Below are 15,952 nucleotides of genomic sequence, written 5' to 3'. Positions count from 1 at the left end.
TCTCCTAGCAACGGGCACGCGCTGGGCTTGTGCCTCCGCCGCCGGCCCGCCTCCCCCCCCCCCCCCCCGGGGGCTCCTGTCTCCGGGCCCAGCCCCGCCTCCCCCCGACCCCCTGCACCGCCTGGGCCCTGCCGCGTCCCCCCCCGCCGGCGGGAGAACCCCCGGGGGCCATGCCCAGGGGTGAGCGACCCGAGCGGGGCACCGCAGCCCTGGGGGGGGTTGCAGGGGTGGAGATGGGGGATGCAGGGGTGTAGATGGGGTGGGGGGAGGTGCATGCAGGGGTGGGAGAGGTGCATGCAGGGGTGCAGATGGTGGTGGGGGGAGGTGCATGCAGGGGTGCAGATGGTGGTGGGGGGAGGTGCATGCAGGGGTGCAGATGGTGGTGGGGGGAGGTGCATGCAGGGGTGCAGGTGGGGGGCGGGTTTTGCAGGGCCAGAGCTTTTCACTGTGTTCAGCCAGGCCCTGCTTCCAATGCAATCCAAAGCTACATTCCCTTGACCCTGCTGAGCAGGATTAGGGGCGCCAAGTGACTCTGGATCCCTGTGTTTGCTCCCAGGCCTTCAGCAGAGCCCCCCCAGGGGAGGGGGGAGCATCACCGATTCTCTCATTGCCCTGAGGAACCTGCCCTGCCCTGCCGGAAAAGAGACCACGGAGAGCATGTGAGTGTCTGACGGCTGCTGAAATGGGACGCCAGGGAGCAAAGAGGGGGAGTCCCTTGAAAGGAGGGGTGGGTGGGAGGCCCCCTGGATCCTATCAGACGGCAGGGGAGATGTAATGATAATCCCTAGCTCTTACCAAACGCTTATCAGTAGACAGCAAAGGATTTGTCAAAGGACGTTAGTATTATCATCCTCATCTTACAGAGGGAGACACTGAGGCATGGAGGTAGTGACTTGAGACATACGGTACTGGCAGGTCACTAACACTAAGGTGAGCTGACCCTCAGCTCTCCCCACCCAAAGCAGCAGGCCTTGGGTCTTGGGATGGGGAACTTCCACAGAGCTAGACTAACTCCCGCTGGCCTCCTCAGAGCTGCTGCAGAGACACCCACAATGCACCCGGTTGCTTTACTCCTGCCTTCACCCAGCAGATCAGTGAACGTAAGGTTGTCACTTTATTAAAGTCTGAAAATTGCTCTCCCAGCCGTCCCGGATCCTTCTTTCTGAAGGGGCTCTCGGAAGGATTGCCTTTGCTCTTGTATTCCAGTGACTTGGCTACATACATTTGTTCTGAATGCCTTTCTCCATAGATCCAAGGCGTTAACCTCTCTGCTGACCGTCCGTTTGGACAGGGAGAACATTCGTGCTATCAGCAACCTGCAGGGTCTGAGAGAAGTCCGCAGTCTCTACCTACAACAGGTAAAACACTTAGCAGACCTGATCTGTCTCTGAGGCTGGGAGACAGCACCCTCTGGAGATCAGATGTGGTTTTTCACAGCAGCCAAACGCTTCGCATACCCCAGTAAATCTACTACATAGTTGAGAAAGTTTTTCTGTCTGTTTATTTGTCTGTGTCTTCAAGAACTCCTCCTAAATGGTAAAAGCTAGGACCACCACATTTGGGATGCAGCTTCCTCTTACCATAACTTAAAGCAATGTAGGGGTTTGGTTGTGCCAGGAAAATGGAAGGTGCCTGGAATGGGGTTGCGTCTCATAAAACCATACAGAAAAGAGAATCACCAGGCAGGTGAAAAGGCTCTCCAGCCCTGAGCCTCCCAACCCCCCAGGCAGCCCTTTAGTGAGGGCAGGGGGGCTGAAGCCCCCCTCCCATTTCTTATGGGGACATTGCTGGCTGTTCCCCTTCATCTGGGAGCAAGGGGAAAGTGCACAGTTTGCTGCATTCCTTACGCTGGCTGGAGAGCACAGGGAGCAAAGGAGTTTTGCACTTGGCTCTTGCTCCCTGACGGACAGGAAGGAGAAGAGCAAGCAGCTTTGGCTCTCTCCGCTCCCCCCCCCCATACATTCTCCCCTGCCCAGAGCCCCTCGTTACCCCCTAACCTGACTTGTGCACCCCCTCCCCACACTGAGCCATTCAAGGATTCAGTGCTAGGTCCATTATAAGCAAGAACATAGTTTGGCTTTGAAATAAGGTCAGACTCTCCTCTGGCAAGCAGTTTCTCAAGAATGCGGTGTTGGGGAGGGACACCCCAAGGGTGAGAAACAGAGACAATGGCAAGGGTGTTGGGCCCAGATTTTATGTTAGAAAAGTGTATGACATAGAATGACACCTGGCCACGATTTTGTGTTTGGATTTACACATTTCCCTTTAGCTGTTGTGCTTAAAAGAAGCACCCGGGATCTTTTTCAGGGGGATAAGGCAACACGCCACATTTATTGAACATACATAGATCAATCCATGCATATGACACACACACACACACACACACACACACACACACACACACACACACACACACACACACACACTCTCTCTCTCTCTCTCTCTCTCTCTCCTCCCCCCCCCCATGTTGACAAGATGAAAACCCGGGGTCCCTCTGCAAGATGCCTATTTATCCCTCTCATGCAGCCAATTAGTCATCACCTCGCCTTTCTTAATGCTGCTTCAAAGAGAGTTCTTCCAAGGGCACTTGCTGCTTGACTCCCAAGGCGTCTGTATGTCCAGTCTTCTTAATGAGCTCACTTTACAGGTATTGTCTTGGATCTGGCTCCCAGACCTTCTCCACCCTTACAACTGCTGCTGGAAGTGCTCCCCTTTCATTCTCCATTCACAGCTCATTCATTTCAACAGGACCATCAAGGAAAGGGGAGAGCTCAAAAGCCATTTTTTCTTACGAGATCTATATATATATATAAAAAGGAAAGTGTCTCTTAATACAAAATTCTAGGAGAAATGTTACAGAGATTCTATAAGAACATTTAAAGATATATCTAAAAGGACAAGTTCTTAATACAAAGTGAAATGAGAGTGATAATATTACAGGAATTTAGCCACATAGCGACAGCCACCTAACCATCACAGCCTTGTCCCAGGGCGTGGGAGCCAGACAGTGACTATCTCCAGAAAGACACAAAAGTAACGATGAGGGACCTTCCACTCTGAAAGACACGTGACCACAACAAATATACAAATGGCCTAAACCCAAGGAAAAGCAAAACTGATCTTTAATTCTTTTAATTTTGATGATCTGAGCTGCAGAAGAACCAGAAACTGAACCATCTAAGGGTGTGTCTAGACTACAGGGTTTTGTCGACAAAAGGGCACTTGCGTCTACACTGCCGCTGAGTTCTGTCGACATAATGTCGACAGAACTCAGCAGTTTTGTCGATGGCTGTAAACCTCATTCTATGAGGAATAACGCCTTTTATCGACAGAGTTCTGTCACCAGAAGGCGTTATTGCATCTACACTGTCCTTTGCGTCCACACTGTCATGTTGACAAAGCGGCTTGCTTTGTCGACAGAACTGGATGTCGTCTAGATGCTCTTTGTCAACAGAAGGTTTGTCGACAGTATCTGTCGACACAAGCCTGTAGTCTAGACATACCCTAAGTGACACTGATGATAAGAACATTTCAGCTTTTTTAAAAATCTGGTTTTTACACTGACCTTTAAAAAAGCCCCCTTCGGATTAATAAATAGAGTTCTGCTTTGGTTCCAGCCATCTGGCAGGTCTGGCTAAGATCATGTGCATGTATAGGCCCCACTCCCGCAATGGGGTCTCTGCATGCAGCCCCACTGCAAAGCCCATTGACTTTGGGGCCCATTTGAACAGGTCTGATTATAGGACTGGCGTCCTGAGGTCGGTCTGCACTGGAAACTTCCATTGGCGTAGCCTCGTCTTTCCAGGGCGTGAAAAGTTCACCCTCAGGAGCTGGAGCTGTGCTGATCTAATCCCTGGGATAGCCGGTGCTAGGTTAAGGGAAGAATTCTTTTGTCGCCGTAGCTCTCTCCTGGAGTTGGAGTACTTACACCAGGGGGTGAACCCCTCCCGTCTGCACAGGCAGTGTCTGTACCCAAGCACTGCAAGGACTCAGCTGCTGGCCTGCAACTGTGCATCCATATCAATTTAAAGGCACAGGCAGACCCTTAGACCGACCCTGCAGATACGCACATGAAACTCTGACGTGTCTTTATTACACTCAGCTCCCTCCCTGGGTAACGCCGCACGTGTGTGTAAAGGTTGCCGGAGCAGGGTCTGAGTGATCCCTATGGATAGGTTCCTGGGTAACACCTGGCTGCCTCACAGGTACGTGTCAGGCCTGGAAAGCCTGCTCCCAGAGTCTGCTTTTTGGCAAGTTATTCTTTCCCTCGAATGCCACCTCTCTCCCCACCACTGCTCCTTAGACCTCTGAGATTCATGGGGGGGCAGTTTCCCTGGAGGAATCATGCGGCAGAAGAGTCAGCACAGGACCGGAACTCGGGGAGTTCTGCATTCTCAGCCTCGTACTCTCAGCCTTGCCCCTTATTGGCCTTGCGCCCTGGGACAAGTCTCTCGTTGCCTCAGTTTCCCTCCTCTGTAAAATACGACTTGGCCAGTTGACTGTCCGAGGGGGAGGGAGGAGCCGGGAGGGCCAGTTAATGCTGTGATCATGTGACATGCCGTTGACTGTCCGAGGGGGAGGGAGGAGCCGGGAGGGCCAGTTAATGCTGTGATCATGTGACGTGCCATCTATAGGTTTCACTGAGGAGAAAAATCATTTTGTTTTGCAGAACCAAATTGAGACCATTGAGAATCTCAGCTGCCTTCCCAGCCTCCGGTAGGTGGGGCTCTCTGGGACATGATGAACTGTGTTCAGAGCGTGTGTACACAGCAGCTGTTGCACAGCGGCTCTGGTGGGGGGGGGACTTTCCCCAGCGGGGACGTGGCGACCAGACGATAACACAGGATTTTCCTGGGGTGGGAGGGAGGATTGGGTGTCCATAGCGACATCAGCACTTTCATGGAAGCTTAACCCAAGAATGTGGCCACGGTTCTCTGGCACACAAGACTTTGCCCGTCGGTTTTAAGTTTTCCGGCACAGAGCCGCAGCTGGACGAGTCCTTTGGCTTCCTTTCACTCCCCCCGAAGGCAACAGCGGGTTTTCCACTGACTTTTGAGATCAGCATAAGCTCACACTGCAGTTTTGGTCGGCTACGTTCCCTGTTGCACAAGTCCCCCGCATGCACTGATGCCGCTTCTCCCACCTTCTCCGGCGCCCCCCCAGGTTCCTCTCGCTGGCTGGGAACCGCATCCATGCAGTGGAAAACCTCCGGGACCTAAAGCAACTGCAGTTCCTGGACCTGTCGCAGAACCGGATCGAGACCCTGGACTCTGGTAGGAGAGGTGCAGGTGGCAGTCTCTTTTGGACAGACTCAGATACATGCATCTGGCTGTTCCTGCTTATTCTTAATTGCTCTTAACATGCTGCGAGGGCAGACCCGTGGTGGACAGCTACCGTGGTTGGTAACTGTGCACATCCCTAGCCACGTCCAGCCAAGGATGGCAAAGCCGGAACAAACATAGACGCCCACCCTGTGCACAAAGATGGTCATATCCCCATTTACACGGCATTGAAAGGTTAAGCCGCTTTCTCAAGGTCACACAGGTAGTCCATGGCAGACCTGGGCATAGGACCCAGGAGTCCTGATTACTACTGCTCTAACCACTAGTCTTGGCTTTCACAAGTTCTGATCTCAAGTGCCCCACTTTAACCTCTCAGCCACACTCCTCTGGCCTTCCCCCTTGAGTCTCTTTTCTGTTTGACCAATGTTTTCCTCCTCTGTGGAGGTAGCCACAGCCGTTCCTGTGTTGCCTTAGGTTAACTCTCTTCTGTGTGTCACACACGGCAAGAATACGAGCGGAGATATGCACCGGTGCGGGAAAAGCACGTGGCAGTTCGGCAGAGGGGCTCGCTCGTGCGTGTCTCCTGTCCAAAGAGCAGCAGCTTTAAAAAGCAGGAGCCGTGTGCTCGAGTGAAGAGATGATGTGACTCCAGCTCCTCCTCCACATTCGAACAGTCCTGTGTCGTTTACCTGGGCCAGGTTTTTAAGCTGCAGCCCAATAGTCCATGTTTTCCCAAGACACTCCAGGGCCTCTTTTGCATTCGGTGTCCTCCTTAAAGCGCCGATTCAGCAGAGTGCCCAAGTGTGTGTACTGTGTCCCGTGGCCTTCAACGGGCATAAACACCTTTTGATGCATCAGAATTTCGAGTTTATTTTCCGTTTCCTTTGGGCAGGAAGCCGGGAAGCGATGCCCACGGGCGATACCGTATCTGCCTTTTAAGCACAGTAGCCACTTCCCATGCGTGCTGCTTTCCAAACCAACCCAACACAGATTCACACCAAATCCATCTGGGTGCTCCCAGGGCAGAGTGTGCAATGAAGCACTTTCTGGGCAAAAAGCTGCCTTACAATCTGTCCCTTCCACCCAGAGCAGGCCTCCAGGAACAGGCACGAAAGGCCTGTGCCGATCAGCCTCTAGTTTTTGGCAGGGAGAAATCAGCAAGGGAACCTTGCTTGTTAACAATACAGTACCAGCGAATCCGAACGCCTGAGTTCTATCACAGAGTTGCGGTGTGATTTGATTTGGGGAGACTCTCGTGCCTCAGTCTCCTCAGCTGTGTGTGTGTGTGTGTGTGTGTGTGTGTGTGAGAGAGAGACTGTTTAGTGCTTGCAAAGTGCGAGGACTGGCGGTGCCCAAGCGGGGGGGGGGGGGGGGGCGAGGAGGCCTGCACCCTACCAGAACAGCCAGCAGAAGATTCACTCCCCCCCCCTTTCTTTCTGTACAGAAGAGCTGCCCGGGAGCCTCCTCATCCTGAACTTATCCGGAAATGGATGCACCAGCCAAAACGGCTACAGGTGAGACGACCCGAAATCCCCCCTCCTGTGAGTCTCAGGGCCGAGAGTGAAAGCCCAGCTCCCGGGAGGTAACTAAATACCTAAGGACCTCCTCCTCCTCCTCCCCTTACCTGAGTGCCTCCAGAGTAGGCTGGGGGTTGCTAAGCAGGGTCGAGCGAGTTCTGTGCCTTAAATGGGAGACCCGCCAGGACACACGTCAGCGTCACCAGGGGGATGTTTAACGAGGCCCAGATCCACAAAGCTCTTTAGCCTCCCGGCAGAGAAGGGCCGGAGCCTACGAGCCTTGGAGCACCGGGGCCACACTGCCCGGAATTGAGGGCAGGACTGGGCCCCCAAAGGGCTCCCCCTGGACTGAGACCAGGGCCACGGCAGGTAACAAGCAAGCCCGGGGACTGAGTGGCTCCTTCCTTCCATGAGCAAAAATGCAAATCGCCTCGATGCCCTGGGCTCCCCCTGCCCGGCGCGTGTATTTACAGCCCCTGGTGACGCAGGTCGGACTGAACCCTGTCCCCTTTGGCTCGGGCCAGCTGCGCTCATCTGCTGCTCAGCCTTCCAGCAGGAGGAGCGCTGTAACGGGTTCCGTGCCCCCCGGGGTGGCTACTGAGGTCTGCCCTACAGCGGCTCTCCCGTGGTCAGGGCTGGGGAGGTGGCACGTTGCTGCCCATGTCCGTTCTGACCCAGGGCCCCTTGGTGGTGGCCAGGGGGCTCTCTCCCCCTCTGACCCTCTCCTGACCATTCCAGACCCATGGCAGTTTGCAGGGTCCCAGGATGGTAAGTGGGCATCCTCCCCCTCATGCCACCAGGAGTAATTCCCTTCTGCCTCCCCAGCTACAATTTGTGGCATCGTCACTTCCTGCCCAGGCCTGTTGTGTGGAGTTGTCCCAGCTCATAAGAACATAAGAACGGCCGGACTGGGTCAGACCAAAGGTCCATCTAGCCCAGTAGCCTGTCTACCGGCAGTGGCCAGCACCAGGTGCCCCAGAGAGGGTGGACCGAAGACAATGATCAAGCGATTTGTCTCCTGCCATCCCTCTCCAGCCTCTGACAAACAGAGGCCAGGGACACCGTTTCTATCCCCTGGCTAATAGCCTTTTATGGACCTAACCTCCAACAAGGCTCACTGCCTTGTTCCACCCCAGAGGCAGCTGCATTGCAGCCTCGCTTCGTGTGAGCCGGCGAGCGGTGGTCAGAGCGCTCCGGGGTCCTCGGTGACACTGGGGTTTGGTCTTTCCAGAGAGCTGGTGCTCAGGGCCTTGCCCCGTCTCCTGAAGCTGGACGCCCAACTCCTCCCCGGCCAGAGAGACCCTGAGCCGACAGAGGAGGAGCCCGCGTCTGAGGACAGCGCCAGTGAGGAAGAAGCGGATTTCCCTGAGCTGACGGGGCCTTTCTGCGCAGACAAAGGTGACCAAGCAGCTGCTGGCAGCCACTTCAGACCACATGGGATTCTGCTCTTGGTACACGGGGGTGAACCCAGACAAAGTCACCTGCCCCTCGATTGCACAGGCCTGGGCTACAGGCGTGACTATTGGTGCTGGTGAGACGGGTGATCAGACAGGTCGCCCCTTCCAAAGACGGGGAGACCCCTCCGCCCTGCAGCAGTGCCCAGGAGCCTGGCGGAGGGCTTGACCCCCCCCCCCATGCTCCTGCCAGGGGGGTGCTGTGAGGAAACCCACAGGAGCCGGTTAACTCCTGCTGGTGGTGCTAACTCTTCCCACTCCCCCCCCCGCACAGAGTTCCTTGTGGATCTCCACCGGGAGCTGGCTGGTCGCTCCCAGAGGAGGCGGCAGGAGGCGCTGAGCGAACACCAGGCCCGGCTGGAGGAGCTCACAGAGCGACAGAGACTGATGCAGCCGCCAGGCCGTGTGCGCCCAGGAAGCTGGGAGGGCCACCAGGCCCCTCGCCCAGTGGAGGAAGGAGCCGCAGGAGGGAGATCGCCAGCCCCTAGGCTGCGTGAGCCGCACCCCAAACCCAAGTCCGGATCTCGGCTGCTTTCTCTGCCGAAGGCCGGAGGCTCCCCGCGGCCTGGCACCTCACGCGCGGGTGGGCGCGGCGCCCCCCTCAAGGCCCTGAAAGGGGAGGCGCCCGCTGGTGCTAAACCTGCAGCCAGAAGAGCAAAGAAATGACGGCAGCCTGGCCAGGCCCCGCTGCAAAGGCACGTGGGACCGACCGGGCCGGCCCCGCGGAGAGAGCACAGTGGAGTGTGTGACAAATGTAAAACCTCTTTATTCCACCTTGGCCCATCTGCCTGGGACCTTCCGTCCTGCTGCCCTGGTGGGGCGGGGCTAGCGCCACCCCACATCACGGTTCCACGCAGGGCGGGCCGGTGGGGCTCCTCCCCCTGCTACAGAAGGGACAGGTGACCCAAACGAGGTCCCTCGGTGAGGCCGAGTTGGGAAGAGAACCCAGATGTCCCGTGCTCTAACCACTAGGCCGTGTTTCCTCTTAGGAAGGAGCCAGGTGGGCACTGGTAACCCAGCCACCAAATTCAGCTCCCTCTCACTAGCTACGGCTCTCCCCCTCCCAGCCCCATAGCCGGGCCTAGAACCGCCGGCCTGTTCAAACTGCTAAAGCCTCCGGATTCTTACTGGGAGTGACAGCTAGTGCAAGGCGTGGCAGGACGATTCCCAGCTGCCGGCTGAGAAATGCCAGGCGGAGGGTCCGGAGAAGGCGCCCTGCCGGCGCAGCGATCCTGGCGGCGCGACCTCGCTCTGGTCCCCCGCTGTTCCAGTCCCGTCAGTGCAGCCAGAGGGAGCCGCTGGGAGCTTAGGAATCGGCCTGGGCACAGGAGGAACGAACGTTCTGTTCCTTGGAAGTGCCCCGGCTGGAAGGAAGTGAGGGGGGCAGAAGCGAACAGACCCCACCCAGCCGGGGGAGGGCGGGCAGGGCTCTGAAACAAACCAAGGGGAGGGCCATGGCTCAGCCACGCTGTCCTCGGTGTGACGGCGCAGCCCCAGCCGACCACACGCCCCACAATGCAACGCTCCGCCCGGCTACGCGCAGCCCGTGACGCTGCACCGTGGGCCCAGGGGTCTCTGTGGGCCACATTTCTGTGTCGAGCATGAAGGCGCTTTCGGGTTCCCAAGAGGAGACCCCCTGCAATCCCCCCAACCCCACAGAGAGCTGTGGCACAAGCCACTCCCCTTACGCACAGGTATTAGACCACGGTGAGATACTGGGCCACGGGGCAATGCCACTGGTTCCCAGGAGCCTTTGCTCCAGTCCTGCCTTGGACAGGGGTGTGACTGAGCACAGGGAGCAGCCAGCGTTGCAGGGAGACGAGACCAGAGCAAACACTACCCCCAAACGAACCCGCAGTCCGGGTGCACCGGGCAAAATCGGGGGGTGCCCCTAACAGCAGAGGGGTGCAGCCCCCAATGCATGAACTCTGCGGCATCTTTCTTCCCGGACCCACCCGCAAACCCACCTGCCTGGGGATTATTTGTAGCATTTGATTTCAGTTTCCACACAGTCCAAGAAGAGATCGGCCAGTTCCTCCGGGTTCAGGGGGATCCTGCCGGCCAGCACGTCCTTCATGGCCTCCAGGCCCTGCCTCTCCAGCTCCCGCATGGTCTGCTGGAGCGTCTGGCCCTGCTCCTGTGGAGTGGGTCCGCGGAGAAGAGACAGGTTCAGCCCAAGCTGCCGCTCATGGGGACGGTGTGGAGCAGGGAGTCCAGGATCTGGCTCCCTTCACTCCCTCCCCCGCCGATCTCAGACAGCCCAGCGCCAACCCGCCCGCTGCACCGCAGGCAGCTGGGCAGCCCAGGGCCGGTGCAGTGGGGACTTGGGGCCAGGCGAGGCTGTCCATAGCCTCGCTCGGCATCTGAGAGGGAAGCAGAGCCCCAGGACACTCTGTTACCTGGTCAGTCTCCAGGAGCTGCAGTGCGGCCTGGTGCGCCCGGTAGAGCTGGTGCCTCCGATCAACCCTGCGCTGGAAGCGAGGGACCTTCTGGACGGGGTCCTCGTCGCCGAAGCCCGGAGACATCACCTGCGGGACCGGGGTCACACTGGCCACGAAGACGAAGGGCTTGAAGACGGACCTGCCGGGGAGGGGAACGGGGGCCGAGACGATCAGGGCAGTCGCCGGGACTCCCGACACCGTCCTCACGGGGCTGGGCCAAGGCAAAGCTTCGCGCAGGCCCGTGGCTTTCGGTCAGAAGTTGCCGGGGGTTTCCCCGAGCAGCTCACGCCCACGGGATGGGGGCACCGCCTGTGCGAGCCAAGCTCTGGGGGCCAGCAGGGGGGCCAGAGGCCATCAGGACGGCGGAGGGGACTCGGTGGGGACGCTGTCAGCTTCCCCATCTGGGACTCGATCCCTGAGCGCCCAGCGACTTCCATGCACGGGGGGATCCTTGCTGCTGGCTGAGGAACCTCGGACCCCATAGGTCTGCTGAACCTTCCCACCCCGTCTTCTCCCGGCTCCCTACGCCCGGCGGCCGTGCAGCTGCTGACCTGGAGGGGTCGGGCGTGGCTGTGAAGAAGTGCACGCAGGGTCGGGCGGGGTCCTGCGGCAGGACGGACACCATGCTGCCCGTGGTGCGGAAGCCCTCCGAGTCCACGCAGATCCCGCTGGCCTTGTCCCGCAGGATGCCCATGATGGTCTCCGCCGTGATGCGGCCTGGCAAGCCAAGAGACGGAAAACCAATGGGGGGGGCGGGTTCACGCTTCCCCTCGACCAATCGCAGATTAGGGCTCCGGGTGGCCAATGGGACGAGACCATGCCATTGGTCAACGACCCAGAGGGAGCACTAGGTTCTCCCACCTGCTCCCTTCTCATTGGCCAGGGGCCCAGCAGCTCCGACCCTTCGCGGGGATGGTCCCAGGGCGACACAGGTACCAGCCCCGGCCCTCACACCCACCTGCATGCTGCTGCAGCAGCTCCTTGCCAGCGCGGTACCGGGCCTTGGCTGCCTCCATGCGCACGGGCTGGTGGGCCAGAGAGAAGACCTTGGCGAAGTCAAACTCCCCGTCGCCATCCCACCAGCCCTGGCTCTGGGCATGGGGCCTCAGCCCCACGTGCTCCGCAGTAATCTCCGTGCCGATGCTCAGCTGGTTGGAGAGATTGCGGGTCCCCTCTGCAACACGAAACAGGAAGAGCCCGGGCGGGCGCCCCTCGAGACGGGACAGCGCACTCCGGCTGGGCAAGCGCCTGCCCCAGGGAGACCCCTCTCCGGGCGCGAGAACAAGAGTCAAATTGCCGGGGCCTGTTCACGCTGGGCATCGCGGACAGGGGGCGGGGCCGTGGTGCGAACTGGGCAGAGACCTGCCAAACTCATCACACAGGCCACCAGAGGCAGCAGGCGGGAAGAAAGTTGGGAAGGGGTCAGCGAGAGGCTCCACCTTTATCTGGGCTGCCCATGTCCCCGATCTTCCCCCAGCAGGACTCGGCTTTCATCCGCCTCAGCGCAGACACATCCCTGCTGAGACTGGACTAACCGCTCCCCCACGGCGCCTCCTGCTGGGGCAAAGCGGGACTGGAGTCCCCCCCTTCTGCATTCAGCCCGCTCACCTCGGACCCTCTGCGCTGCCCAGTACCGGCCGGCCGTCTCCAGCACCCAGGCTTCCCGCCGGTCCGCCAGCAGGAAGGTGTTGTGATACACAAAAGGGGTTGGCTCCTCCTTGCAGCTGCCGCCCTGGCCGTAGCGCTCCAGCAAAGCCGTGATGGCCTGCAGGGCCTCGTGGGCCGAGCAGCCTCTCTCCAAACCCAGCCTGCGGCACACAGAGCAGCGCTGGGCGGGGGAACCACGGAGGGGCGCTCTGCCTCGGCCAGGCACGCATCCCGGCCAGGCTGCCCCCGCACAGGCAGAGAACGGCCGGGGGGCGGCAAAGCAGTGCAAGCCGCAGGGCTGAGCCGGGCGGCTCCCGGTCTCAGATCACAGCCCAGCAGAGGGGCCTGGACTCACCACCCCCCGCCGACGGGGATACAGGCCGGCTCCTCTCACCTGACCAAGTCCATCCCCAGCAGGGCCTCCCCCTCCCCGAGGGGCTCCTTGGTCCACACCCCTTCGTTCCCAATGCAGACGCCGTGCTCGTTGGCTCCCATCTCGGCGCCCCACAGCCAGGCCGGGCGGCTCAGGATCACGGCGTGGGTCCTCGCCGCCTGCTCGATCTCTATGTACGTGCACTAGGAGGCGGCGGGAGAAGAGACCGTCAGCAAAAGGGGGCTCCCTCTCCCAGCCAGGGCTCAGGCCCCCCGCTCGCCTCCCCAGACCTGGGTCCCGAGGTCGCCCTCCCTGGCACACGGCCCGCTCACCTTGAGCTTTGCCCCCCTGGCGTAGGCGGCGGCGGGGAGACAGACGACCTCCTGCACCTCCTCTCTCGGCCGGTCGGAGTTTTTGCCGAAGATCACGGCCTGGGCGGCGGTGGCTGGAGGGAGCGCGACGAAGCAGTCGCAGGAGGAGGGCGCGGGGCGGACCCGCTCGGCCATGCTAGCCAGCCAGCGGAAGAGAGCGGGGGGTCACCTGCGACCGTCGCAGCCAGGTCTCCCGGGGGGGAGGAGTCATCAGCCCCCCTCCCGGCAGAGCCCCGGGCACCCCCCCCCCCCGCCTCCTGCAATCAGTTCCCCCTCGGCCCGCTGGTACCACACCCCCTCCCGAGGCCGGGCATGCCAGGGGTGCTCTGGGGCAGGGCGAGCATGGGTCAGCCCCCGGGGACAGCAGGAGAGGGGACTCTCCCCATTCTGCAGCCCTCTACCCCGTGACCCACAGGGGCCCACTCGCAGCTCCAGCCCCCTATCGCTGCTGGGCCAGCACCGCTCCCCGGCTTTGGGCCCCTGGATCATGGGGTCAGACCCAGCGCAGAGGCCTGGAAAGCCCCAGGCCTTGGGGGCCGGTGGGGAGAGGTGGCCAGGCTTAGCCCAGGCCAACCTGGGTCCCCTAAACTATTTGTCCTGGGATTAAAGCCATTTCCGGTTGAGTTGCCGGTGCAGAGGGGGAGGCCTGGGGGGCAGAGGTGCACGGGAGGGGGGCCCGACCCACAGAGACCGGTGCACGGCGGGGCGGGGTGTATCACAGAGACCGGTGCACGGGGGGGGGGCCGATCACAGAGACCGGTGCACGGGGGGGGGCCTATCACAGAGACCGGTGCACGGGGGGCGGGGCCGATCACAGAGACCGGTGCACGGGGGGGGGCCTATCACAGAGACCGGTGCACGGGGGGCGGGGCCGATCACAGAGACCGGTGCACGGGGGGGGGCAATCCACAGACACTGCACCCCGGGCCGCAGCACGCCCCATCTGCAGCCCTTCTTCTCTGGCCCCCTCCTCCCCACACCTCCACTTGACCCCCTGTTCCTTTCACACCCTTTACAGTCGCAGTCCCAGGCCTCCTCCTCTCCCTCCCACTGGCCTCCCCAGCCTGAGCAGCTGGTCCCTACACACGGGCTCCTTGCTCTGCTGGGGGGGTCTCCCGCAAAACACCCCCACAAGCCCGCAAAAGGCGAATCTCTCCTACAGGCTGCATTGCACGGCCCGGGGGGGGGTCTCTCACTCCCCCCCGCCTGTTTTGCCCGACCTGGGGGGGGGGTCTCTCACTCCCCCCCCGCCCGTTTTGCACGACCCAGGGGGTCTCTCTCACTCCCCCCCCCGCCCGTTTTGCCCGACCCAGGGGGTCTCTCTCACTCCCCCCCCCCGCCCGTTTTGCACGACCCAGGGGGTCTCTCTCACTCCCCCCCCCGCCCGTTTTGCCCGACCCAGGGGTCTCTCTCACTCCCCCCCCGCCCGTTTTGCACGACCCAGGGGGTCTCTCTCACTCCCCCCCCCGCCCGTTTTGCCCGACCCAGGGGGTCTCTCTCACTCCCCCCCCCGCCCGTTTTGCACGACCCAGGGGGTCTCTCTCACTCCCCCCCCCCCCCCGCCCGTTTTGCCCGACCCAGGGGGTCTCTCTCACTCCCCCCCGCCCGTTTTGCCCGACCCAGGGGGTCTCTCTCACTCCCCCCCGCCTGTTTTGCACGGGCCGGGGAGCGGGTCTCCGCACCTGTCCAGCCTCCCTCCGCTCCGGGCTCCGTGCCCCCCCAGGCCCTTCCGCGGCTCCGAGCAGGCAGCGGCGGCGCCCCGCGGCTGGAGGCTGCTACAGCAAGGGCGGGGCGGGGCCCAGCGCCGTGTCCCGGCCTCCCCGGGCGGGACTCGAACCCAGCAATCGCTCGGCGAGACCCGCCCAGAGCCCGTCCTGCTGCAGCTGGGCCCACCGCTAGGGGGCGCCCTGGCACCCGTGCCTGGCCCGGGTCAGCCGCAGCCCCGCGCTCGGGTCGGCCTGGCTGGGATTCCCCTAGCGAGCATGTCCCTAGGGAATGAGCAAACACCCCCTAAGAGCGGGGTCCCCTAGCAGCCCCCCATGGAATAAATGGGGTCCCCTAGCGAACCCCCCTGGAATTAAGGGGGTCCCCTAGCAAACACCCCTCTCCCCCCCCCCAAGTGAATGGGGTCCCCTAGCACACCCTATGGAAGGGCTGGCTGGGCGCTCTCAGCTAAAATCCATTTTCCAACCAGCTTTCGCCCTTTTGCCTTTGCCAGGCCAGGGCGGTTGCACCTGCCCGAGAGACCCGCTCTCTCTTTCAGGGGCCCCCTTTCAGATTTTGGTGGGGGGATGGGAAGCAACCTGTGCATGCTGTGATGGGGGTGGAAGGAAGGGTGAGGGCAGCGGCATCAGCAGAGTTACTGAGCATGCTCAGTACAAGCCAAGCAGCAAGTGGGGGGGAGGGGACCGATCCCAACCACCCTTCCCTTCCCCCCCTGCACATCCCCTCTTTCCAAGGGTCACTAAGATACTTGAGAACTCTAGTTTTTTGACAGTTAACTTAGCAATTAGCTGACAGGAGCACCGTGTCTAATCTACAGTTTATTTTCGAACTGTCTCTGTGTCGGTCCGTCTCTGAGTCAGTTTGTTGATGAACTCCTCCTAAACGGTAAGCCCCCCGAATTTGGTAGGCAGCCTTCTTATGCCATAACTTACAGCAAGGTCAAGGGCCAGTTGTGTCAGGATAACGGGATATGCCTGGAATCCGATTGTTTTTCGTAAAATGGGTAGGGGAGGGTCTGATAGGAGGGACAGGTATTCTGTAGAATGACCACAAGGGGGCAGCAGAGAAGGGGACCAGGGCAGCTATAACCCCATTGGGGCAGCAGGGGGCAGGAGTGGAGAAAGGGGCAGCTAGCTACTTAC

The 15,952-nt window shown here is 60.5% G+C and overlaps 2 protein-coding genes across 3 annotated transcripts; one reads left to right on the top strand and one right to left on the bottom strand.

Moving 5' to 3' along the window:
- Positions 1–47: 47 nt before the first annotated feature.
- On the top strand, positions 48–9,026 carry LRRC46 (leucine rich repeat containing 46). The gene is made up of 8 exons (XM_075911536.2): positions 48–180; positions 557–659; positions 1,250–1,358; positions 4,670–4,716; positions 5,164–5,273; positions 6,727–6,796; positions 8,031–8,197; positions 8,528–9,026. The coding sequence occupies exons 1-8, from the start codon at positions 171–173 to the stop codon at positions 8,917–8,919; spliced, it is 1,008 nt and encodes a 335-aa protein (XP_075767651.2). The 5' UTR covers positions 48–170; the 3' UTR covers positions 8,920–9,026.
- Positions 9,000–14,920, bottom strand: SCRN2 (secernin 2). Of its 2 annotated transcripts, none has more exons than XM_075911533.2 (9): positions 14,768–14,920; positions 13,047–13,221; positions 12,736–12,917; positions 12,303–12,502; positions 11,653–11,868; positions 11,246–11,411; positions 10,653–10,833; positions 10,221–10,390; positions 9,000–9,683 (listed from the first exon to the last, which is right to left on the bottom strand). In XM_075911533.2, exons 2-8 carry the CDS (start codon positions 13,218–13,220, stop codon positions 10,232–10,234), a joined length of 1,278 nt encoding a protein of 425 aa, XP_075767648.2. In that variant the 5' UTR covers position 13,221; positions 14,768–14,920; the 3' UTR covers positions 9,000–9,683; positions 10,221–10,231. The 2 variants fall into 2 exon arrangements, with proteins under 2 accessions (XP_075767648.2, XP_075767649.2); XM_075911534.2 differs by having other exon boundaries at positions 9,000–9,571.
- Positions 14,921–15,952: the final 1,032 nt, after the last annotated feature.

Source organism: Pelodiscus sinensis, chromosome 29 (genome assembly GCF_052426305.1).
Source record: "Pelodiscus sinensis isolate ZL-2025 chromosome 29, ASM5242630v1, whole genome shotgun sequence".
Classification (NCBI taxonomy): domain Eukaryota; kingdom Metazoa; phylum Chordata; order Testudines; family Trionychidae; genus Pelodiscus; species Pelodiscus sinensis.
The sequence above is the reverse complement of the archived record's forward strand: the minus strand, read 5'-3'. Positions and strand labels throughout refer to the sequence as shown.

What these genes read in the sequence shown, in the direction of transcription:
- LRRC46 (XM_075911536.2), top strand. An exon ending in GATCGAGACCCTGGACTCTG is followed by an intron (nt 5,274 to 6,726) that starts GTAGGAGAGGTG and finishes CTTTCTGTACAG; the next exon opens with AAGAGCTGCCCGGGAGCCTC. An exon ending in GCCTTTCTGCGCAGACAAAG is followed by an intron (nt 8,198 to 8,527) that starts GTGACCAAGCAG and finishes CCCCCCGCACAG; the next exon opens with AGTTCCTTGTGGATCTCCAC.
- SCRN2 (XM_075911533.2), bottom strand. Translation starts at nt 13,220, where the DNA reads ATGGCCGAGCGGGTCCGCCCCGCGCCCTCCTCCTGCGACTGCTTCGTC. An exon ending in CCAGGGGGGCAAAGCTCAAG is followed by an intron (nt 12,918 to 13,046) that starts GTGAGCGGGCCG and finishes GCCGCCTCCTAG; the next exon opens with TGCACGTACATAGAGATCGA. An exon ending in AGCTCCTGGAGACTGACCAG is followed by an intron (nt 10,391 to 10,652) that starts GTAACAGAGTGT and finishes CCCACTCCACAG; the next exon opens with GAGCAGGGCCAGACGCTCCA.